The 25,558-nt window shown below is 47.5% G+C and overlaps 1 protein-coding gene across 1 annotated transcript in view; it reads right to left on the bottom strand.

Annotated features, from left to right (window-relative positions):
* Positions 1–25,558, bottom strand: part of APBA1 (amyloid beta precursor protein binding family A member 1) — a 207,746-nt gene that overhangs the window by 18,773 nt on the left and 163,415 nt on the right. The window contains exons 6-9 of the mRNA XM_028117358.2: positions 20,194–20,280; positions 19,415–19,600; positions 15,044–15,223; positions 12,517–12,729 (exon numbers count right to left, since the gene is read on the bottom strand). Of these exons, the coding sequence (XP_027973159.1) occupies positions 12,517–12,729; positions 15,044–15,223; positions 19,415–19,600; positions 20,194–20,280 (666 nt within the window). The remainder of the gene's footprint in view (positions 1–12,516; positions 12,730–15,043; positions 15,224–19,414; positions 19,601–20,193; positions 20,281–25,558) is intronic.

Genomic DNA, 25,558 nt, shown 5'->3' on the forward strand with positions numbered 1-25,558 from the left:
TGTGTGTGTATATATATATATATATATAAAAGAAAATACTAGGAAGGGAAAAATGAAGGGGGTCAATCGGAGGGGGAGACGAACCATGACAGACTATGGACTCTGAGAAACAAACAAGGTTTCAGAGGGGTTGGGGGTAGGGGGGAATGGGTTAGCCCAGTGATGGGTATTAAGGAGGGCACATATCGCATGGAGCACTGGGTGTTAAACAAAAACAATGAATCATGGAACACTACATCAAAAACTAATGATGTAATATATGGTGACTAACATAATAAAAAAAAAAACTTGTGCCACCGAATCTTTCATTCTGGCCGTGCACGGGGCCCTGTTTTCGGCTGACTTTCCTACCTGGTGAGAGCCCAGGGCTCCTGCCCTCTGACTCTCCCACTGCCCTTGGTGGACAGCAGCTGGTCCTCTCGATGTGTGAGTTTTGATGGGGCCCAGTTTAACTTCCCACCTCCAGCATCTCTGCCCCTCTCCTCCGTGTTCTGAACTGCTCGGTTTTCTGCAGGATCGGAGCCTCCCAGTGGCTGCAGTTTGGCTAAGGATGACTTGGGGTGCATGCGCAGGGAGCCCTCACCAGCCATGCTCTGGGAAACTTCTCTGGTTCACGAAGTGATGACGTCACAGTGGAGCAGCAGATGAGCCGAAGCAGCTCTCCTGGGCAGAGTCCACGGGGGAGCCAGCCTTCCGCACGCAGGGCCCACTGTCAACACCCACGGCAGGGGGCGGGGGTCACAGGGCCTGCACTCACGCTGTGTTTCTGCCTCAGAAGCTGAGAGGCCTCGACTCTCTGCCCCCCACTTCCTCCACCTCGGGCTCCTTACGGCCCCAACAGGCGGTGGGTGACACCCTGAGGTCAGGTGGTCACCTTGCAGTTCTAGTTCTGACCTCACTGCTTCCCACGCTTCTTTTCCTCAGCGTATTTGCCAACAATACCACGTCTCGACTGTTATGCTTAAAAACACCCATTTCTACAATGAGAAAGAGGCTTCTTCTGGGGGGTAGTACTCAGATATTAATGCACGTACAGTTGACCCTTGAAGAACGCAGGAGTCAGGGGCACCGAAAGCACCCCCCTGCAGTGCAGTCAAAAATTCACGTATATGATAAAGTTAACTGGTAACAGCCTCACTGATAACCTGAACAGTTAACACAGACTTTGTGTATGGATTCTACACTGTGTTCTTAAGTCAGCTAGAGAGAACAAAGGTTATTAGGAAAATCACAGGGAAGAGAAAATACAGGTATGGTTCTGTATTGTACTTTTTGAAAAACACCTGTGATAAATGAGCCTGTGCTGTTCACGGGGCCCTGGCATTTCTCTCTCCCTTGAGTGCCTCCTCTCTCTCAGTTGCTGACTAGTAAGTATTTGTCACCTGCAATGTGTCCAGGCAGGCATCAGGCACTGGGAGGCGGGGCTGTGGATGCCCGCGGGGCAACCTGAGGGTTGAGCCCTGTCACCTCTCCCTCCCCAGTCACACACCTGGAGACCAGGAATTTGTGGGAAACCAGAGGGAAATATGCCAAAGAAACCAGCACAGTAGTGAGACTCACAGCCTTGGACAAAGCCACCAGCTTAGAATGTTTACACCTATTAACCACTGGGGTTATGCAGGTAGGTTTTGTGAGGCACTGGGAAGCCTTCAGAGCACCCTGAAAAGCCAGAGAATGACTCGATTTTCTCAATTACCTTAAAAAAAATGTTCACATCGCTCTGGTGGGTTCGTTTTGTGCATGTGTGTGAATTGATTTAAGAGCCCTGATTTGTCCCTTAGTGAATGAGTTTCTAGATTGGGGAAATGGGCTGCAAGATGAGGCTTAAAGAGACGGCCATTTGGAATAGCCAGACCGTGCATTTGCTCTGCCGTTCCTAATCAATGCTTCAAGGTGGGGCCCATTAAGTGGGATTTCTGAGCTGCCATTTTATCGGAGGTGCCAATTACACAAGTGGTCATTCGGTCCCCATGACAGCATTTGAATGGTGTAGCAGATTAAGAAATATTGTGGGAGAGGAAGGGGAGGAAAGGGGGGAAGGGAGGGGGGATAAGTCACAAAGGTCTTTATAGTAACAGGAAAGCCAGACCATGATGATCCTGTGGAAGTTAGGGGAAGCAGTGCTCTAGTTTAGGAAAGAAAAAAAAAAAAAAAAAAAATCAGGAGGGCAGGACCATGGAGCAAATGAACAGGCCAACTGCTAAGATGCTTCGCCTACCAATACTTATGCCTTAGGAATTGTGACAGGAGAAATAAGTGCTAGGGAAGAAAGCAATTAAAATGATTCAGTGCCTATAACTCTATTCTAGAAATGTGTTCTATTTACATGGTTTACACCCTCGTTTCTCAAGCTGTGTTGGAAGCCTGGTGATGTCATCACCTGTGAGCGTGTGGACAAGGAAGCCCACGGTGGACCTGTGGAATCCATCATTCAACAACGACCCCAGGTGTTTCAAGCCCAAATTTTCAAAGCAGCGATTTATCAGAATGAGAGGGGCTTGCTACATTCATCGCAAGGTGCGTCGGCACGGCACTGAAATGCGTGATGCTCCCAGGAGCCCTGAGGAAGCCCAGAACATTCCCCGGCACTGGCTCCAGGGTGAGGCCGTGTGAGTCCCGGCTGGGGAGGAAGGCAAAAAAGAGGTATGTTGTCTAGGGAATTTTAAACCACGATCACAACCTGCTGAAAGCCTTCAATGGGTGCTGGCAATTCTAGCCGAAATCAGTGATCAAATTCTCCTCCCAGCCAGGGTGGGCCAGTCCCATGGCTGCACCTGACAGAGCAGCACATCGCAGGGCACCAAGGCTGTGGGGCTTTGTCCTAGCGGGGAACGCGGGCCCTGTCCTCCTCTGCTGAGGGCGGCCACGGAGGCCCTGTTTGTCTTGCTCTGCATCTTCAGCAGTGAGATCTCTTTCATCACCATGTGGCCGTTTAATCCTCTGATTACAGACAGACTCCACTTAGAGACATCAAAGATCAGCTCCCGGCACAAACAAACTGCTTCCCGTTCAGAAATCGCTTAGATGGTGCTCTGACAGCTCGCAGAGCGAGCTTCGTGTCCACCTTGATGTGTGGTCCAGCGAAGAGGAGTCCTCGTGTGGTCTCTGGGCCTGGCACTGCCTTTGTAGTCTCAGCCTCCTGCCTCTGGTCTGCGTCCTTGGACCTGGATGCACTTGCCCTCTGGGGAAACCCAGGCAGGTCATATGCAAACCAGGTGCCCACGACAGAGGGGGCTGGCTGCTGTGGGGAGGGAGGGAGGTGACAGAGGTGGCTGGGGCTGCCTAGCAGGTGCATACTGGTAGCACCCTGCGCCTCCTCCCATGAAACGCTGTAGCACCCCTCCTCCCTAGCTGGCTTGACCTAAACTGTCTCCAGACATTGCCAAGCATCTCCTGGAGAAGGGGGTGCAAGATCCCTGGGCTGAGAACCACTTCTTGTCGCCCCAGCAAGACCAAGGTCCTGGGCGCAGACTCTATCTACTGTGGGTCTGGTTCCTACGGCCCCTCTCTGGTTCTGTCACACATGCACCGTGTTTACTAAGTGACCTGCTCGCTGTATGAAAAGGCATCTGTGAACCTTGGCCCATGTGACTCAGTTGCCAAACGTGAGTGCGTCCTGTGTCCCCACCCAGCCCCCGGCCCCTGGCCTCTCCACATTACACAGCACCAGATCAGCCTCCCCTGGCCCACCTGTCTCTGCCGCCTGCAAAGCCAGCCCACTGCCCATGAGTCCAAGCAGAAACTCCCGAAGGCCACTTTCCTTTCTGTTATCCACCTCCCTATGTGTTACTCCTTCCAAGCCCACCTTAAAAATCAGAGAAAATGGGGGGAGGAGCAAGATGGTGGAGGAGTAGGAGACCTAAATTTCATCTGGTCCCAGGAATTGAACTAAATACCAAACCATTCTGAACACCTACGAACTCAACAGGAGATTGAAGAAAAGAATAGCAGCAACTCTCTGAACAGAAAAGCGACCACTTACTGGAAGGTAGGACGCGTGGAGAAGTGAATCCGAGGCGATATTCGGGAGGACAGACGGCGGGGGAGGGGGCTTCCGTCGGCCGCTTCCGGCAAGTGCTAGAGCCGCGGAGCACAAAATCGGACCTTTTAGAAGTCGGCTCCGCGGAGGGACGTCGCTCCAGTGGCTAAGCGGGGGGTGGAACCCTCCCAGGACAGTGTGGTCTCAGGACCCTCGGGGTCACAGAGAGACCGGGGGTGCCTGAGTGCGGCAGAGCTCCCAGGGATCGGAGCGGGGAAGCCGGCTGCAGAGACGGAGCCGAGGCGCGGGCTCTCAGCTCGGGGTGGCCATAAACTGTGATCCGCGACACAGTCGGGACACTGCTCCTCCAGCAGGGACCCAACAGGCGGCAGATCCGGGGAGACTCCCCTTCCTCCCCCGGGAGGAGCGGCGCGGGAGCGCACCGCAGGGATCTGCTGGGTTTGGAGACTCCACACGGGGTCGGATGCCAGAGATAGCAACGCTCGGTCACAGGCCGGGTGAGCACGGAGTGCGGCCGGAGACCGGGGAGACGGGAGTGACTGCTTTTCTCTGGGGGTGCACTGAGGAGCGGGGCCCCGAGTTCTTGGCTCCTCCAGGGTGGAGAATGGAAGGCCTCCATTTTCACTCTGGTCCTCCAAAGCTGTACCGAGAGCTTGCAGGGAACAAGAGCTCCCGAGAGCAAACCGGAGCAGATTACTTAGCCCGGACCCACAAGGGCGGGGCAATTCTGCCTCCGGCAAAGACATTTAGGAACCACGGCAACAGGCCCCTCCCCCAGAAGATCAGCATGAACAGCCAGCCAAGACCAAGTTTACCGATCAATGAGAACGGCAGAACTTCAGCGCTAGGGGAATACTGCACATAGAATTCATGGCTTTTTTACCATGATTCCTTCGTCTTTCAAAGTTAATTTTTTAAATTTCCTTTTTTTTTCAATTTTTTTTCCCTTTTTCAATGAACACCAATCCCTTTTTTAAAAATCCTTTTTATTTTTCATTTTTAGAGTGATATTCTATCCCTTCAGGGTAGTTAACCTTAATTTTGGTAAATATATAAGTTGTTCACTCTTTAAAATTTTGGGATACGGTTTCTTCTAACAGACCAAAATATACCCTAAATCTCTAGTGTATGGCTTTGTTCTAGTCTCTTGCCTGATCACATTCTCTGCCCCCTTTTTTAAAAATTTCTCTTCTTTCTTTTTTCAACCAACTTCTTATCAATTCCTTTTATAAAATCTTTTATAATTTTCATCTTTACAGTCATATTCCATCCCTTCATCATATTTACCCTTATTTCTGTACATACATAAGCTTTTCCTTAAAATTTTGGAAGGCAGCTTCTTCAAACCAAAATACACCCAAAATCTAGCATGTGGCACTGATCTATGCACCAGCCCGATCATATTTGATCATATTCTTTTTTTTTATCTTTTTCTTTTTTTTCCCCTTTCTTTCCCCCCGATTTCAGATCTCTTCTGATTTCTTCAGCGTATATTTTTCTGGGATTGTTGTTACCCTGTTAGCATTTTGTCCTCTCATTCATCTATATTCTTCTTGGGACAAAATGGCAAGAAGGAAAAAAATCACCTCAAAAAAAAAACACGAGGCAGTACCGACTGCCAGGTATCTAATCAATACGGACATTACTAAGTTGTCGGAACTAGAGTTCAGAATGATGATTATAAAGATACTTGCTGGGCTTGAAAAAAGCATGGAAGATATTAGAGAAACCCTTTCTGAAGAAATAAAAGAACTAAAATCTAACCAAGTCGAAATCAAAAAGGCTATTAATGAGATGCAATAAAAAATGGAGGCTCTAACTGCTAGGATAAATGAGGCAGAAGAGAAAATTAGTGATATAGAACACCAAATGATGGAAAATAAAGAAGCTGAGAAAAAGAGAGATAAACAACTACTGGATCATGAGGGCAGAATTTGAGGGATAAGTGATACCATAAGACAAAACAATATTAGAATAATTGGGATTCCAGAAAAAGAAGAAAGAGAGAGAGGAGCAGAAGGTATATTGGAGCAAATTATAGCAGAGAACTTCTCTAATCTGGGGAAGGAAACAGGCATCAAAATCCAGGAGGCACAGAGAGTCCCCCCCTCAAAATCAATAAAAATAGGTCCACACCCCGACATCTAATAGTAAAACTTACGAGTCTCAGAAACAAAGAGAAAATCCTGAAAGCAGCTCGGGACAAGAGATCTGTAACCTACAATGGTAGAAACATTAAACTGGCAACAGACCTATCCAGAGAGACCTGGCAGGCCAGAAAGGACTGGTATGATATATTCAGAGCACTACATTAAAAAAAATATGCAGCCAAGAATACTATATCCAGCTAGGCTGTCATTGAAAATAGAAGGAGATACAAAGCTTCCAGGACAAACAAAAACTAAAGGAATTTGCAAACACGAAAGCAGCCCTCCAAGAAATATTGAAAGGAGTCCTCTAAGCAAAGAGAGAGCCTAAAAGTAACACAGACCAGAAAGGAATAGAGGCAGTATACGGTAATAGTCACCTTACAGGCAATACAATGGCACCAAATTCATCTCTTTCAATAGTTACCCTGAATGTAAATGGACTAAATGCTCCAATCAAAAGACACAGGGTATCAGATTGGATAAAAAAACAAGACCCTTCGATATGCTGTCTGCAAGAGACTCATTTTAGACCCAAAGACACCTCCAGATTGAAAGTGAGGGGGTGGAAAACCATTTACCATGCTAATGGACACCAAAAGAAAGCTGGGGTGGCAATCCTTATATCAGACAAATTAGATTTTAAACCAAAGACTATAATAAGAGATGAGGAAGGACACTATATCCTACTTAAAGGGTCTGTCCAACAAGAAGACCTAACAATTGTAACTATCTATGCCCCTAACATGGGAGCAGCCAATTATATAAGCCAATTAAAAACAAAAGTAAAGAAACACATTGATAACAATAATAGTGGGGGACTTTAAAACCCCCTCACTGAAATGGACAGATCATCTAAGCAAAAGATCACCAAGGAAATAAAGACTTTAAATGACACACTGGACCAGATGGACTTCACAGATATATTCAGAACGTTCCATCCCAAAGCAACAGAATACACATTTTTCTTTGGTGCCCACTGAACATTCTCCAGAATAGATCACATCCTAGGTCACAAATCAGGTCTCAACCGGTAACAAAAGACTGGGACCATTCCTTGCATATTTTCGGACCACAATGCTTTGAAACTAGAACCGAATCACAAGAGGAAAGTCAGAAAGAACTCAAATGCATGGAGGCTAAAGAGCATCCTACTAAAGAATGGGTCAACAATGAAATTAAAGAAGAATTAAAAAAATTCATGGAAACAAATGAAAATGAAAACACAACTGTTCAAAATCTTTGGGATGCAGCAAAGTCAGTCCTAAGAAGAAAGTATATAGCAATACAGGTCTTTCTCAAGAAACAAGAAAGGTCTCAAATACACAACCTAATCCTATACCTAAAGGAGCTGGAGAAAGAACAGCAAATAAAGCCTAAACCCAGCAGGAGAAGAGAAATAATACATATCAGAACGGAAATCAATGAAATAGAAACCAAAAGAACAGTAGAACAGATCAATGAAACTAGGAGCTGGTTCTTTGAAAGAATTAATAAGATTGATAAACCCCTGGCCAGACTTATCAAAAAGAAAAGAGAAATGACCCAAATAAATAAAATCATGAATGAGAGATCACAACCAACACCAACGAAATATAAACAATTTTAAGAACATATCATGAGCAACTATATGCCAGCAAATTAGATAATGTGGAAGAAATGGATGCATTCCTAGAGATGTATAAACTACCAACACTGAACCAGGAAGAAATAGAAAACCTGAACAGACCCATAACCACTAAGGAAATTGAAGCAGTCATCAAAAATCTCCCAAGAAACAAGAGCCCGGGGCCAGATGGCTTCCCAGGGGAATTCTACCAAACATTTAAAGAAGAATTAATATCTATTCTTCTAAAACTGTTCTAAAAAATAGAAATGGAAGGAAAACTTCCAAACTCATTTTATGAGGCCAGCATACCATTTTATGATCCCAAAACCAGACAAAGACCCCATCAAAAAGGAGAACTACAGATTAATATCCCTGATGAACATGGATGCAAAAATTCTCACCAAAATACTAGCCAATAGGATCCAACAGTACATTAAAAGAATTATTCACCACGACCAAGTGGGATTTATTCCTGGGCTGCAAGGTTGGTTCAACATTCACAAATCAATCAATGTGATACAATACATTAATAAAAGGAAGAACAAGAACCATGGGATCCTCTCAAAGATGCAGAAAAAGCATTTGACAAAGTCCAGCATCCTTTCTTGATCAAAACTCTTCAGAGTATAGGGATAGAGGGTACATACCTCAATATCATAAAAGCCATCTATGAAAAACCCACAGCGAATATCATTCTCAATGGGGAAAAACTGAGAGCTTTCCCCCTGAGGTCAGGAACGTGGCAGGGATGTCCACTCTCACCACTGCTATTCAACATAGTATTAGAAGTCCTAGCCACAGCAATCAGACAACAGAAAGAAATAAAAGGCATCTTAATCAGCAAAGAAGAAGTCAAACTCTCACTGTTTGCAGATGATATGATACTTTATGTGGAAAACCCAAAAGACTCCACCCCAAAACTGCTAGAACTCATACACGAATTCAGTAAAGTGGCAGGATATAAAATCAATGCACAGAAATCAGTGGCATTCCTATACACCAACAATAAGACGGAAGAAGGAGAAATGAAGGAGTCGATCCCATTTACAATTGCACCCAAAACCTTAAGATACCTAGGAATAAATCTAACCAAAGAGGCAAAGGATCTGTACTCAGAAAACTGTAAAATACTCATGAAAGAAATTGAGGAAGACACACAAAAAATGGAAAAACGTTCCATGCTCACGGATTGGAAGAATATTGTGAAGATGTCAATGCTACCTAGAGCAATCTACACATTCAATGCAATCCCCGTCAAAATACCATCCACTTTTTTCAAAGAAATGGAACAAATAATCCTAAAATTTGTATGGAACCAGAAAAGACCCTGAAGAGCCAGAGGAATGTTGAAAAAACAAAGCCGGTGGCATTACAATTCCAGACTTCAAGCTCTATTACAAAGCTGTCATCATCAAGACAGTATGGTACTGGCACAAAAACAGACACATAGATCAATGGAACAGAATCGAGAGCCCAGAAATGCACCCTCAATTCTATGGTCAACTAATCTTCAACAAAGCAGGAAAGAATGTCCAATGGAAAAAAGTCTCTTCAACCAATGGTGTTGGGAAAACTGGACAGCCACATGCAGAAGGATGAAACTGGACCATTTCCTTATACCACACACAAAAATAGACTCCAAATGGTTGAAAGACCTAAATGTGAAACAGGAGTCCATCAAAATCCTAAAGGAGAACACAGGCAGTAACCTCTTCGACCTCAATCGCAGCAACTTCTTCCTAGAAACATCGCCAAAGGCAAGGGAAGCAAGGACCAAAATGAACTATTGGGACTTCATCAAGATAAAAATGTTTTGCACAGCAAAAGAAACAGTCCACAAAACCAAAAGACAACCGACAGAATGGGAGAAGATATTTGCAAATGACATAGCAGATAAAGGGCTAGTATCCAAAATCTATAAAGAACTTATCAAACTCAACACCCAAAGAACAAATGATCCAATCAAGAAATGGGCAGAAGACACAAACAGACATTTCTGCAAAGAAGACATCCAAATGGCCAACAGACACAGGAAAAAGTGCTCAACATCGCTCGGCATCAGGGAAATCCAAATCAAAACCTCAATGAGATATCACCTCACACCAGTCAGAATGGCTAAAATTAACAAGTCAGGAAACGACAGATGTTGGCGGGGATGCAGAGAAAGGGGAACCCTCCTACACTGTTGGTGGGAATGCGAGCTGGTGCAACCCCTCTGGAAAACAGTATGGAGGTTCCTCAAAAAGTTGAAGATAGAGCTACCCTACGACCCAGCAATTGCACTAGTGGGTATTTACCCCAAAGATACAAATGTAGTGATCCGAAGGGGTATGTGCACCCCGATATTTATAGCAGCAATGTCCACAATAGCCAAACTATGGAAAGAGCCAAGATGTCCATTGACAGATGAATGGATAAAGAAAATGTGGTGTGTGTGTGTGTGTACACACACACACACACACACACACACACACACACACACACACACACAGTGGAATATTATGCAGCCATCAAAAGGAATGAAATCTTGCCATTTGTAATGACATGGATGGAACTGGAGAGTATTATGCTGAGAGAAATAAGTCAATCAGAGAAAGACATGTGTCATATGATCTCACTGATATGAGGAATTCTTAATCTCAGGAAAGAAACTGAGAGTTGCTGGAGTGGTGGGGGGTGGGAGGGATGGGGTGCCTGGGTGACAGACATTGGGGACGGTATGTGCTATGGTGAGCGCTGTGAATTGTGTAGGACTATTGAATCACAGACCTGTACCTCTGAAACAAGTAATATATTATATGTTAAAAAAAAGAAGATAGTAGGAAGGGAAAAATGAAGGAGGGGGAATCGGAGGGAGAGATGAACCATGAGAGACTATGGACCCTGAGAAACAAACGGGGTTTTAGAGGGGAGGGGGGAGGGGGGATGGGTTAGCCCGGTGATGGGTATTAAAGAGGGCACGTACTGCATGGAGCACTGGGTGTTATATGCAAAGAATGAATCATGGAACACTACGTCAAAAACTAATGATGTAATGTATGGTGGTTAACATAACATAATAAAATAAAATTTAAAAAAAATCAGAGAAAATTCTCCCTCTGCATGCTTATAGCATTTCACCTCTATGTTGCTATTAGGGTCCACTGAACCCTTTTATTTTATAAGACTTTGAGAGACAGAGTGAGGGAGTGAGCCTGCATGGGGGGGAGGGGCAGAGGGAGATGGAGAAACAGACTTCCCACTGAGCAGGGAGCTCAACGTGGGGCTCGATCACAGGACCCCGAGATCACGACCTAAGCCGAAGGCAGACACTTCACCGACTCAGCCACCTGGGTGCCCCAACACTGAACACTTTTAATTATGAATCATCTTCCACATGCATTCTGATATTCTGGCTTCTCAATGGTTCAGCTCAGCCTAAGGGAGGCCCAATTAAACATGTCTGAATGAAAACGGACATTCAAAGCGGGTTCCTCAATCCCTTTTTTCTTTTTTTTTAAGTAACCTTTATACTAATGTGGGGCTTGAACTCATGACCCCGAGATCAGGAGTGACATGCTCCATGGCCTGAGCCAGACAGGCGTCCCTACGTTCTTTAATCTTTAATGTATGTTAAGAAAGGATAGAAGTTATTTAAGTGTAAGATATAACAAAAAGAAATTAAACAAGGCCAAAGAGGACTGTTTTTTTCTTTGGGTAAGATAACCTTTTGAGGCATCAGAATAGATGTTTCATTAAAAACAAAGAGGAACCTATCCCTGCGTCCTTTACACACTCACTTTGACTTCCCACCCTCAGACTGCTCAGCCATGGATGTTGGCTTTTGTGATTTTCCTTAGTTTAGGATAACTATTGCACGGATTCATTCATTTTCCCCGCTCTCTGTCACACACACACACACACACACAGCTAAGTTCTAGCTCACAGGCCTTCAGGAAACCCCGAGGGATCCCAGTCTGCCTGTGGGTCTCGGTGCCTGGCACGGAGCTGAGGTCGACATTCGCTGTAGCGAAGGTGGAATGCTCCTACTGGGCCGTGCCGTCAGCAAGCACCAATGTGTGCGACAAAATACACGCGGGGGCTTGATTTCTAGGAAGAACATCTAGTTTCTTCCTCTCAGATACTGACGTTTCAGTCTTACGTGAGCAGCTATTCTCAGCCTTATGCAAGAGTGTCCGTTCAGGCTGAACAGGAAGTAATCACGCTCTGGTGTGAGGGGGAGCACACAGCCGGTACCAGAAGTCCCCCCTTCTCACGGCACTTGCAGATCCCATTATGCAAGCTCCAGGGGAGGACATGCTCCCTTGGATTACAGCCACGGCCACCATGAAGGAAACCGTGCTCTCAGACTTGAAGCATTTCCATGATTTCCGACAGGGAAGGCCAATCACCTCAAGTACATCTATCTGACTCTAAGTGACTGGATTACCGAGCAGCAGGGAATTCAGTTAAGGCTGAATCTAGGCTTAGGAAGAGAGAGTCCTGTGATTGATTAGTGATGCCTGCAAGGGGCACAGTACAGAGAGTGGTGTTACGCAAGCCAAATATACTGTCTTTGATCTAGGAACGATTTCAGGGAGGAGCCTGTATTAGTAACGTGGTGGTTCAGAGCCTGAGTGCAAGCACATGCCTTTATCTGTGTCCTCCCTCCTGTGGGCCCAACACTTAGTCTCTGTTCATAATATGAATGACTGAAAAGCAGTCACACGTCATCCATCTGAGGTGTATAACATTAGTCACCTTCTCCCACTTCCAGGTACCTTAATAATGCTCTGGCAGGTGGACAGAGGCAAGCCCACCAGGCTGGTGCCGTTTATGGACATGATCTGGTCCCCGATGTTCAGCTTCCCTGATTTCTCGGCAGGCCCTCCGTGCATCATGTTGGCTATGATCACGGTTGGCAAGATGGATCCCCAGCCAGACTCCACGATGACCACACCTAGGATTTCTCCTTTCTGCTTCTCTATGAAGACCTAAAAGGAAAACACAAAACCAAAAACCTGAATCAGCAACCACCCAGGGTAGGGGCACAAATCAAAGCTTCCCCCCAACTTCCTGTCTTGACTACAGGAGAAAGGCATTTCCTTGATGGTTCTGACCCAGACAAGTCCTGTCTTCTCTCGATTCCATGGCATTTGGTAAGAAATGATGTAACACAGGTTCGTACAATTTCTTGTAAAGCTTACTCCACATGAGCAATCTTGCCTTGGCCAGATGAACACAAAGGGCACCAGGTGCTTTTTTCCTGTAGTCCTCGGGGAGCAGGAAGAGGGGCTGTGTGGGTGGGGACGTCGGTGGTGTATTACGGTTTCCAGAAATAGCTTTTGGATTTTATGCACAGGCTGCCCCATTCCACAGAGCTTCACAAATTCCCTCCCACATTTAAGATTCTTGAGTTAAAAATAAACAAATAGACATTACAGAAACATTTCTTTGCAAGCAGCAAGCTGAAGAGAAAGGAAAAGAAAAAGGGATGCTAAGGTTACCACAACCAAAAGGCTGGAAGCGCACGGAGGAAGACCATATTCTAGACAGGCGTAATTTTGTGTGGCCTTCCTTGGCAGGGCAGAGAAGACAGGGGTCAGGTTTGGATACCTGCAGTCGGTGAAGGTTTGCAGAGACACTACAAAGGGGCAAGACACTTTCTGGAAGGCTCTGACAAAGAGCGTATCATTTATCTATTCGTAGTCACGGATACACATAGGCTCGAACACACGCCGTCGTTGCGGCTGCTGGGGCCTGACAAAGCCCCTCACAGGCTGGCGTCCCTCCTCTTGGCCGATGAAGCTCGCGGCCGGCCGCTTCTCTGGAGAGCTTCCCAATGGGAGACACTCCCTATGATGGGTTGTTGTGTTCCCCTCGAAATTCGTTATGTTGGAGGCCAAACTGCCAGGACCTCAGAACATGACCTGATTTGGATACAGAGTCTTTGCAGAGGCAATCAAGTTAAAATGAGGTCTTTAGGGTGGGCCCTGATTCAGGATGACTGGTGTCCTCACGGGAAGGGGAGGTATGGACGCAGACACACACAAGCACAGAAGGGAGACAATGCGAAGACACAGGGGGGAAGACCGTTCTCTCCGAGCCAGGGGGAGGGGATTGGAACACACCCTTGCCCCTCAGCCCTCAGAAGGAACCGACCCTGTGGACACCTTGATCTTGGACTTCAAGCCTCTAGAACAGTGAGACAGTATGTTTTTTGTTGTGAAGTGGCCCGGTCTACTGTACTCTGCTAAGGTGGCCTGAGCGCACCGAGACACCCCAGTCTGATCTTGGTGTCAGTGACTGACTACTGCCTGCCAAACCCTCTGACCCGAGGTGGGACGAGCCTGGCCTGCGATCTGTGACCCAGAGCCTCCTCTGGATCAGAATGAAGCTCATCTCCAGCAAGGCCACGTTCCTCCTCAGCATCCCCACCACCCTGCTGCCCACACTCCCTTTCTCCTGAGGTCACTCTCCCCAAAACCCCTTCAACAAGAGTCCCTGTCTCAGGCTCTGCTTCTAGGGAACAGAGGACACCTAACCTACACCACCAAAGAAAAAGATCGCTTTCTCATCAAGGTACTTTTGTCTACTGGATAAAGCCCAAGCCCCTCAGCTAGACTTTCAAGGCCCCCAGTTCTGACCTGAACCCCGTGGGGGCCTCTACGTCCTCTTCCACACACCCCCACCCCCCCGGTGCTCCAGCCGGGCTGTCTCCTCCATGGCTCCCCACACAATCCCTGAGCTTTCTGACCTTCCCGCTTCTGTTACTTTGGCCCAGCCCTCTCAAATTCTTCACGCTTTCCGAAGAACACCCAGACCTCCAGACCAGCTCAGATGACTAGCTCTCCTCCAAAGCTCTGTCTGAACCTGCGGGGCCGCCCCCTGCGCAGCATCTATCACCCGAGGCCCGACCCCTGCTCTCTTCTGTCGCGCACAGTGCTCTCTGGCTAGCGCTTGTGTCCAGCACCATCACTTACCTTCTCTGTGCCCTTTCCTAGATGGTGGGCTTGGTAAGGGCGGGGTTCAGGTCCTGTTCACCTCTGGAACCCACCCCAAACTTAGCTTAGGACTGCCAGGAGCAGGAAATGCCCCACCGTGGGGATGGCCCTCCACGGTGGTCTTTAATGACAGGGCATTATGAGAGGGGAGCCGGAGATGGGCCCGAGCCCTCAGCAACATCCTGCCAACTACACTCCCCCCTGCCCCTCTCACCCCCAAACTGTTCCACCTTCCTTCCACAGCAGGGCCGCCCCCCACTCCCGGGCCTTCTGCCCGGCTGGCTGAGCTCAGAGAAGTACCTACATCTTTGCAGTTTTCCGACTTGGAGAAGTGGATCAGGTCATCGTTGTACATGTCCTGGGTGTTGAGCAGGTCACTATACTCCTTCTGGCTGAGATCTTCAGGGTTGATCCCGTTAGCTCTGAGGAATTCCTGGTATGCCACGCTGAACGCCTGCCCAATGGACTGTGCGATCAGCTGGGCCTAGACAGTAGCCAGAGGGGGAAGACACAGGTCAACAGGGCAGCCGGACTGGGAGCCCCAGGAGTCAGCTGGGCCAATGAGTCTACACATGGCACAAATCCCCGCCAGAGCCCATGCTCAGAATTACTAGGGACATGTTTCATTAGGACAATGACTGCAAGGCGGCTCTTGGCATTCAGGGGACAGGAGCCAGAGATGCTGGACTTACGGCCATGGGAAGGACCGTTCTACACAATGATGAGCCATCCTACATCCCGAACGATTCTTAAATGTCCCCTGGATGCTCATATGCATGTAATACCAGGAGCAAACCATTTGAGGCCGGGACTCAACTTCAATTTATATAAAACACAAAGGCATTAATTGCCTGGCTCTAATCCACATGGAACGCTCCAAGAATACAGTTGCTGTGTAAAGTGAGAGAAGATGATTGGCTTTGTCCAGCACTTTACCAGAAATAAGCTTCGTGACTTTGGAAAATCATTAGCATCAATGCTGTTCACGATATCTGGGTGGCCAGCAAATCACGGTGCCATCAGCCCGCGTGTTTGCCGCACAGCGAGGGGATCCTACAGGAGTGTGTGGTCTAGAGATTGATTTTCTTACTGAGCTCTCAATTCAAAATGTCAAACAGAAGTGTTTACGATAGCGAAATACCATGTTCTCACATCGAAGCCTATTACTCAAGTAGGTGTAAGCATCTGATGGCTCCACTATTCCTTCCGGAGAGCTGGGCCCAAGCACTTGTATACTGTAGGAAGGACAACTTTATTTTAGCTTTGCTTTCATTTTTTTCTCTGTGTTACATTTATGGCAATACTTCTGCTTGTGAACAAATTTTCAAAATGGGAAGTTATATTATCTATGAATTTTATCTCAGGACAGTCATGGGGCATCACATCTGTTGTACAAAGGGGGTTTGGGCCCCCTTGGGAGCCCTGCTTGAGTCCAGCCCCACATTTTCCAGGTGAGGAGACTGAGGCCCAGCGACGAAGGAACCTGTTCAAGGTCACACAGCTCAAAGGACAGGAACGCTGCTTCCGTGGTTCCTTCTCCGGCACTGGGCTTTGACAGCGTCTTCCCACACTAAGTCATCCAGGCTATGGATTCGGCCAGCCAGCAGCCACTGGACACTTCTCACGTGTCCGTGCTGCGTTAAAAGCTATCCGAGGACCGCTGCAGCAATCTGGACATCAAGCCTACGACTGACTGAAGCAGGACGGAGCCACAGGCCCTCATCCTAAGCTCTTGAGGCCATGTTACAGAATCTAGAAATTTCTGTGTATCACAGAGGTAAAAGCTGCATCTATCATACATTGCCTAAAAACCCCACTAGAACCTGAGGAAGTGTCCTATAAACAATCAGTAATATTCCTGCAGCAAAATGTGTAAGACTCATGGTAAGCTAGACAAATCCTATAAACTGTCTCATGGCAGTTCAGGCAGGTTTATCAGCTGACTACAAAAATCCCTTTTGCTTCTCAGAGCTCTTTTTTACCCCCCTAAGATTTGTTTTTAGAGAGAGAGAGAGAGAGAGGGAGCGCATGTGTGGGGAGGGGCAGAGGAGGGGGAGAGAATCTCAGCACGGAGCCCAGCGCAGGGCTGGATCCCACAACCTGCGGCGAAATCAAGAGTTGGACGCTTACCCCACGGAGCCACGCAGGCGCCCCTCTCAGAGCTCTTTAGACCGCGGAACAGTAGGTATGTTATATCGTCCCCACTGCACAGGCAGGGAACAGAGCATGACAGTTAAGGTGTTCACTCCCTGGGAAGGGGGTGACGTGGGGGCTGAATCCTGGCAGATGGATTCCCACCACGTGGGACTGCCACTCCGTAGAAAAACAAAATCTGCAGAGCAATGTTATAAACACACACACGCAATTCTAACCACCTCCTCTTCTCGCCTGCACGGAGTTTGGCTAAACGCCCCTAAGTGACGGTGAAATCAGAACTGCTCCGTGGCCGTGCCGAACTTTTCTCAACACCACAAGCCACAACAAGGACGCACCGCCCTGTGACCTAAGAGGGGAAGGGCATGAGCGGCACGCGCCCGGAGCATGTGAGGGGGCCGCCGAGAAGGCGGGGGCGCACACCGGGAGCACGGGGGGGGGGGTGCGTGCGCCAGGAGGAGGGGGGTGCACGCCGGGAGCACGGGGGGTGGGTGCATGCGCCAGGAGGGGGGGGGTGCGCGCCGGGAGCACGGAGGGTCGGTGCGTGCGCCAGGAGGGGGTTGCGCGCCGGGAGCACGGGGGGTGGGTGCGTGCGCCAGGAGGAGGGGGGTGCACGCCGGGAGCGCGGAGGGTGGGTGCGTGCGCCAGGAGGAGGGGGATGCACGCCGGGAGCACGGGGGGGGGGTGTGCGCCAGAAGGAGGGGGGTGCACGCCGGGAGCAAGGGGGGGTGCGTGCGCCAGGAGGGGGGGTGCACGCCGGGAGCACCCGGGGGTGGGGGTGGTGTGCCCCGGGAGCGCGGTGGGCTCGCAAGCTACGCGTCGCGGGCGGATGCGCGGGGCAAGCGAGCCGGCTGCTGTTGTGGGGCCCCGCGGCGGCCCATGGAGAGGGGCACTGTCATTTCACACCAGCTCTCCCAGCTCTGGAGCTGGCATCGGAAGCCAACGGTAAGATCCCCAGGCGCGCTCCTGTCCTAACTCTTGCTTCCCCATCCTTCCCTTCGGCCCGGAACTCTGAGGAAACACCACCCCTCCTTGGGCGCTGCAAGCCAGGCGGAGGTGGCAGAGGGCCGTAGGCATCCGCATGCCTGGGGAGCAGGGCTCACTGCACCTTTCCACCAGCCTGCAGGACACATGAGCCCTAAGCTTCTAAATTCAACTTTCGAAACTTTGAGAAACTTCAAAACTCCTTCGCTCCCAGTCTGCGTGCTTGGCCTGAGGTTTTAAAGGAAGAGCAAGGAGAACGGCTGGGAGAAGCACTTCAAGCTCTCTGCCCTCTCAGTGATCTTGTCCCCGGGGGGCCTGTGTTCTAGAGAAGCCGACCAGTAAAGGGCGGGGCAGAAAGTTGTGAGCATCTCCTCGGCCCTGCAGCCGCAGCTGTGACACCTCTGAGTCCCCGGGGAAGAGCAGCTTGCCTCTGCCTCTTGACTTCTTGCACGAAGGCAATTTACTGCAGCTAGATAAATGCTCTCCTGGAGAAAAATGGCCTCCTGGAAGGAGCCAAGGTGACCACAGGCAATTTCTCTTTAAGGAGCAAAGGGCTCTCTACTCAGTGTGAGAAACAGAGCTGCTCTGTTGTGGCAGGGAGAAAATCACAGTCAGTGGCAGACATGGCCCTGCTGGCAGCAGCGGGTTGGGGGGGGGGGGGTCTGTGGTTCCAGACCTTCCTGGGGCCGTGGCCCTGGCCCTCAAGGGAGCTTCTAAGGCCTGACGAGCTTTAGGAGAAACTCGGTGCTAATGTAGCTTGAAGCCTGGACGCCTCTCCAGCAGTTCCAGGGACGACAGGGGTAAGAAGCCAAACAGAAGAAGGGGCCCTGCCTCTGTTGTAAATGAATTTTCTCTGTTGACCACATCACCTGGAAAGATGGGAGCTGGGGATCACTGACTTTGTGACAGAAGCAGCAGCCGGTGTTGGTGCAGCAGGTGGTACTCCTGCCCCCGAGGGGTAGGAGCAGGAATCCTCACTTTCCTGTGATCTGGAGGGCAATCCTACACAACCAACAACTTTCCTCCCCAAATGTCCTCAGGCCCAGGTGAGATGTTCCTGGGGCCCCCATGGGTCTGACCATTTGACCACATTCCTTTTACTTGTCTCTCATACTAAGCTGTCCTCAAACTACACCAGCAGGTCCGTGCCTCAGGGCCTTTGCACTTGCTCTTTCCGCTCTCTCAGTTGATACAGGTCTCTCCTCAAATGTCACCTCCTCAGAGAAGGCTTTGTCGATTACCCCACCTGACATAGCTCCTACCCCAGTGTTATTTTTCCTTATAAAACTATCTAGTTTTATATTAAGTATACTTACCTGTCTTATTTTCTGTCTCCCTATAAGCCTCATGATGAATACTTTGGCTATTTATTCAGCCTTGTAGCCCTAAAAGAGTGCTTGGCACATAGTAGGTGCTCACTAAATACTTGTTTCATGTATGATTAATGAGACTGATTCAGGTTCTGAGAAAGAGAGAATCTGGCCCACCCAGGGGCAGCCCAGGTCACCCAGAGAGACATCAGGGGAGGCACCCTTACATCCTCAGACTCAAATACGTGGCAGATCATCTTGTACTGCCTTTTTCCATCCTGGGATGGGTGGGAGGCTTCCACGTTCTCCTGGGAGTTGGAGCGGGGCATCCGCCTGCGGGCCATCAGCACAACGATGTTCCCGATGTCTGCTATATAGGAAATGGTCCTCAGAGGGTGGTCCATCATCGTCTCCTGAAGGGCGCAAGGGAGAGGATGCTAAGTCCCGCGCAGCATCTGACGGCCCATGAGAGAGTCTGCCACCCCACCGCCCATCACATGCGGTCCACACGTGGACCATGGGTGGCCTTACACACACCCACTCAGGCCTGGGGGCAGGTCCCTCGGCTAATAATAAGCCAGAGCAGGAAGTGTCTGCGGCACATGGGGAAAAAATTTCAGTCATTTTATAACCAGTAGAATCTCTAGCGGAGAAGTTAAAAAAGTAAGGTAAAACGATGCATGTGTGATGGCTGTACATGTGTGATTTTAAACGCAATTTCTTAAAAGGCTAATCTGTTCAAGTTAATCTTCTCATAAAAACGTACGAGATTATTAGCAAACAACATCCACGGTGTATTTGTTCCTTTGATCTTTAAGGGAACAGTCCCAAGAGCAGCCCCCACCCCCGCCCCGCCCCCAGCAGCAGGGACGGCAGACATAATTTTCCAGCATGTTTGGAAGCCGGCGGCTGAGAACAGCGGCTCTAGGGACATGGGCACAGACTCTGAGCTGCCATGGTGGGCTGGGCATGTCACCCCTGGGACAGGGAGCAGGCCAGCTAATACCTGTGTGTCGGCATTCAGTACTTTGATTCTCTGAGTAGAAATGAAGAGATCCACCTCGGTCATTGGCTGAGATTCACCTTCAGGAGCCTAAGAAGAAAAATGCACAGCAAGGGAAAGCTTAACACCTTACCCCGACTCAAGTACACAGCAGCAAGGACAGCTCACACACACAGGCACTGAGACGCAGTCACCAGAACGGCAGCACGGACTCCAGATTTAGACTGTCAAAGCTGAAAGGACCACAGAGGATGGACTCATGGATGAGCATCAGCATTGCCAGGTCATAGGAAAAATGCCAAATCCCCTCTGCGTCTCCCCCTACGGAAGCAGTAACTCATTGCTGATTTGACTCTATGAGCAGTGACTGTGAATGCCCTTTTGGAAAGGCTTTTGGAGCCCAACAGGTTGAAGAATAAGGGCAACTGACCTATAACCCAAGACCTTGGAAGAGTCACTTAGAGTCTGCCCCTGGCCAAGTGATGGGAGACGACGTTTGTCGCAGGTGCAAACGAAGTCATTTGGATGCAGTTCTGGTAAGAGAGTCTTCATGTTCATACACCACCACAGCAACACAGAAGCAGTCCCCACTCCTGAAGCCACCCCATTAAGAAGAAACCCCAAATGCCTCAACACCCCATGGGCAGCCCATAAGCACCTAGAAGCTCCATAACCAAAAAAGCGCCTCCGTCTGGTTCATTTAGGGTTTAACTCTGCACAGGGTGGTTATTAGCAAGTTTTCTTTTTTGCATCCAGCAATCTGACAAAATCCACAAGTCAAACATGACTATAATTGAACAGACCCAAGTCCCTGCTGCATTAATGCTCCTCAATGGTGGGAACTTTCACGCTACCGCAGGATTCATTTAGCATCTCCAATCTGCTCCCTGTTGTTTCTCTAATGTGAAATGACTAATGAGCAACAGAAAACAGCCACTTTAGGCAACTAAGTTTTGAGAAACGTTGGCTAATGGGGCGGTTCAAAAAGAAATCTGAACAAAAACTTGCTGGATGCAGAAAACAAAAACACAAAATAATAAAAAGGCAAAACATAAATAAACGAAAAGAACAGGCATAACACCAAGCTGATGAAGTTGTTCGTACTGCACCTTCTTTCTGCTTTTGGCTAATTTCTGGGCCATCTGCTTAGCATGGAACAAACAGAGACAGGAGAAGAGTTAGAAAAGAATTCGTAGAGACTCAAAGTCGAAAAGGGAATCGACAAACTAATATTAAGAGTGGCATAAAGCATTTCTGCTTGAGGACAGACTTTAAAAAAATCCTACTCTACAATTTCCTAACTCAAAATTTAGTAGGTGGCAGGGGCCACAGTAAGAAGGAAATGTTAACAGCAATGGATGCTTTCAAAGAACCAACTTGGTTCCGTTGATTTTCTTGTATGCCTGTTTGCTATTTCATTGATTTCCATCTACATTTTAATTTCCTTCTACTTTCTTTGGGTTAAATTTGATTTTTTTTCTAGCTTCATGATATGAAAATTTAAATTACAGATTTTTAAACTTTTTTTCCCTGATATATTTATTTAAAGCTGTGAATCTCCAAGTACCACATTAGCTGTATCCCACAAATTTTGATATGTTGCAATTATTGCTTCAAAATGTCTAATTTCCTGTGATTTCTCCTTTCAACTTTGGATTTAGAATTGTGTTATTAATTTTATTACATTGGGGGATTTTCCAGTTATCTTTCTGTTACTGATTTCTGGATTAATCCCACTGTGGTCAGAGAACATAACCCTGATTCCAAACCTTCTGAACTTAGCCCTATGGCTCAGAACATGACGGACTGTGGTGACTGTCCGGTGGACTTCAAAAGATGCTTTCTTTAGTTGTTGGGAACAGTGTTCTATCAATTGTCAACAAGGTCAATTATGTTGGTTAAGGGTACTATTCAAATCTTCTATGTACTTGATTTTTTTGCCTGCTTGTTCTAAAATTTACTAAGAGGGGTGTGTTAAAATCTCCAACGGTTGCTGTGGGTTTGTCTGTGTCTCCTTTTGGCTGTGGCCAAAGACTGTGGAGTCTTTATCTATTTTATATCTATGTTATAAGGTACATAAGTACTTAAGGTGCTTATGTCTCCCTGTCGAATTGATCTTTTTATTTTTCTTCTTTAGTAATACTTGCTTTAAATTTGTGTAATGTTAATATGGCCTATTCCTAATTAGAAACAGATGTAATATTTCCCCCTTTGCTCATAAGTAGAAGCTAACATAGCTGATTTAAAAAAGAGAGAGAGAGAGAGACTGCAGTCGACTGTCTAAAACAGTCCTGGCTCTGTCACCCACTAATTGTGTGACTTGGCGCAAGCTGCTGTCTCAGTGCCTCAGTTTCCTCATCTGTAAAATGAGGATAAATACAGGGCTCATTTCAGGATAAAATAAATATATGCAAAGCTCTTAGAACAGTGCCTGGTGCATTATGAACACGACATTTGTCTTTATTGTTACAGGATTATAATTTACTTAAGTCAGAATACAGTTTCTTGGCTTATGGTAAGGCTTGCTAGACACACACAGATCTTGTACGAATAATGGTGAGTCAATGGCCAAACCATGAACACTGTTGTAGTGATGGGGGTGGGTGGAAGGTCGTCTGCTCTCTCACACTCCTTGGTACTCACCTGTGGAAAAGCCCTTTTGCTCCCAGTAGCACACCTCTATTTCATTAATGAGTCAAATGTGTTGTCTGTTCTACCTCACTGTGGAGAAACTGGATGAGTCAGCGATCCAAACACCACATAGTTAATCTCTGGTATAGCCAGGAAACTAGGGCAGCCCTGCTCCCACACAGCCACCCCAGAGCTCTTAGGTGGTCATGAATCCATGGTAAACAGTCTGCTCTGGAAAGGTCAGAAGGCAGCAAGTGCAAGGGGTATCCTAACTGCTGCGTGATGGTGGAAATGTGTCTGCGTCTCAAGAGTGGTCCCATGCCGACACTACACCACACCACGCAGATTCCTATGTGGAATCCAAGAGTCCTGCTGAGGGTTGTTCTCATCTGCATCAGCTCTAATCCTCATGATAAATGACTGCTGTAAGATCCTACTGTGTGTGTGTTTGTTTTCTACCACCTCCCCTGAAATTACCTGCCAGGAATGTAATAACTTCTACTATTTTTGATACCAAAACCTACCAGCTATTGGTCAAAATTCTTCACCCCAAAGAACGGGGATCTGAAAGGGTCCTCTCAAAGGAAAATAAGTCCACTACAAAGGAATGACCAAATTCTCTTCTTTTACTGGAATGGGTGATGAGGAAAGAATTCAAAGGACAAACTGAGTTTCATGAAGGGCATTCTGAAGTAATTTTTATGGATTTAAAAGTATTTTACGCATTTAAAGGACTACCATCTTTTCAACCACACAGGATATTCAGGTGCCCTGAAGCAAATTATAATTTAAAATTTACACATGACATTGGTAGGGAGTCAGATCCGGAATGAGAAATTGTGGTAGCAGAGAAGCCCAGGAGAAACATAAGGCCAGCATGTGTCATAAGGCAAGGAATGACACCATCCATTTAAGTCCTTGTGTTTCATGGGATTGATTAGGGCTTGCCCCCCAGGAAGCTGCCGTGCAAAGGACACAGACTGTGGCACTGTTGTCCACCCACTCACTCTGCAATGTGTACTGAGCCTTTACTGTTAATCCTCTCTAGGTTTGTCATGGGAGGGAACTTCCTGACGATTCTAGCTTTCCTTTCCCCAGCTGACATTTACTGAGCCCTTGCTCTGAGCCAGTATCCTTCTAAGTTGGTCACCTGTAGAGCAATGCGAAAGCTTACAGTAACCCTGTGAGGTAGGCACTACAGTATTCTCCTCTTGCAGAAGTGGAAACTGAGGCACAGAGAGACTAATTAACTTACTCAAGGCCACACAGCTGTTAAGAGGCAGAAGAGAGTTTCAAATCCTGGAAGTCTCACTCCAAACCAGTAGTTGGGCAACTTAGGCACGTTTCTCATCTATAACCTTCTCAGTTTGTCTGTAAACAGGGTTAATAATACCTACCTCACATGATTCCTCACCCCCTCCATTTTGAGGAGTAAATGAGTTCATGAAGTTCACATGAAGAACCTGCTGTGTTAACATCCTCTTTACTAATCAGACTTCTTTGAGTCAGATGGAAAATCATGTGGCTTACACAAAGCTTCAATGATAGAGATTTTAATTTTACAATTAAGTCCTGATTTTTGACATTTTCAAGAAAACCTTTCCATAAAAGAAAAATCTGATCTTTTGGGACAAGCTAGTCAAGACAAATGTGAGAATGTCCGATAATGAATGTTCCTTACACAAATGCATAGACCAAAAAACATCCAACACCATTTGTGAGCTCATCACACGAGCTTCACGAATGCGGGAGGAATGGAGACACATACACCACACTCCGCGTGGACACGAAGCAGTTTCCGTGGCTCAGTTGGGGCTCAGCGGGTGAGCCTGTCTTCTGGCCGAAGAGCAGAAAATGCAGTGGGCGTGAGGGTGGAATGGAGCCTGGGGAACGTAGTGAAGAGGAAGGAGGACAAGGGCTCTAGCTGCCCTGGCTTCGGGTTTGGCTCTCTAGATAGGGTTAAGGCATGGTTCCCACGCTGCAGGAGGAATGGGGTGCTTCTACCTACGGTGCTGCAGATACTGCCATCAGGTAGGGCAGAAGTTTCTCTCAAAACGTGCTCCTGAGAATCTTACCATAAGACTCTAGGAGGTATCCCATAGTGGTAATGTATTCCATGTTCACAAAATGATGGGGGTTTCTGGTTAAACCAAGTGAATTAGCTCTCCTTAGTACAGACTTCTCATAATCTTTAATAGGAAAACATACATGGCAAATATCCAAAAGAGAGAGAGATTCTGCAGTGTTCCTTGAGCTAATGGGCCAACAGAACCTTGTCAGTGGGAAGCACTCAGCTTGACTGCGATGCCCCAGGGCAGTCGGAGAGAAGATACCTCATAAGCCTGGGATGGTCCACCCTTCCCCAAATTGTACTGCACATGAGGACCTCCTGGAGGGCTTATGAAAACACAGATTCCTCAGCCCTTACCCTGCCATGAGTTTCTGACTGGGGTGGGCCTGAGAATCTGCATTGCTAGCAAGTTCCCTGGTGGTGTTGATGCTGCTGGTGAAGGGGTCCCATTTTGAGAACCACCTCCTGAATGCATTCCTTAGTTGGATGGGGGCTTCCTAAAAGGATATTATTTCTTCTCAGAAATGATGAACAACAAAGGCAGAAAGGGTACATTAGGGAAGGTCCAAAGATGGAAAAAAAAAAAAAAACTTAAAAAAATGGCAGATGTCTTCTAATTCTGTTATTGCATTTAGATCCACCTTATTTATATTTTTATATATGGAA

The sequence above is a fragment of the Eumetopias jubatus genome, unplaced genomic scaffold, assembly GCF_037043125.1.
Source record: "Eumetopias jubatus isolate StellerSeaLion01/CBP00866 unplaced genomic scaffold, mEumJub1_p1.0 scaffold_15, whole genome shotgun sequence".
NCBI classification, from domain to species: Eukaryota; Metazoa; Chordata; class Mammalia; order Carnivora; family Otariidae; genus Eumetopias; species Eumetopias jubatus.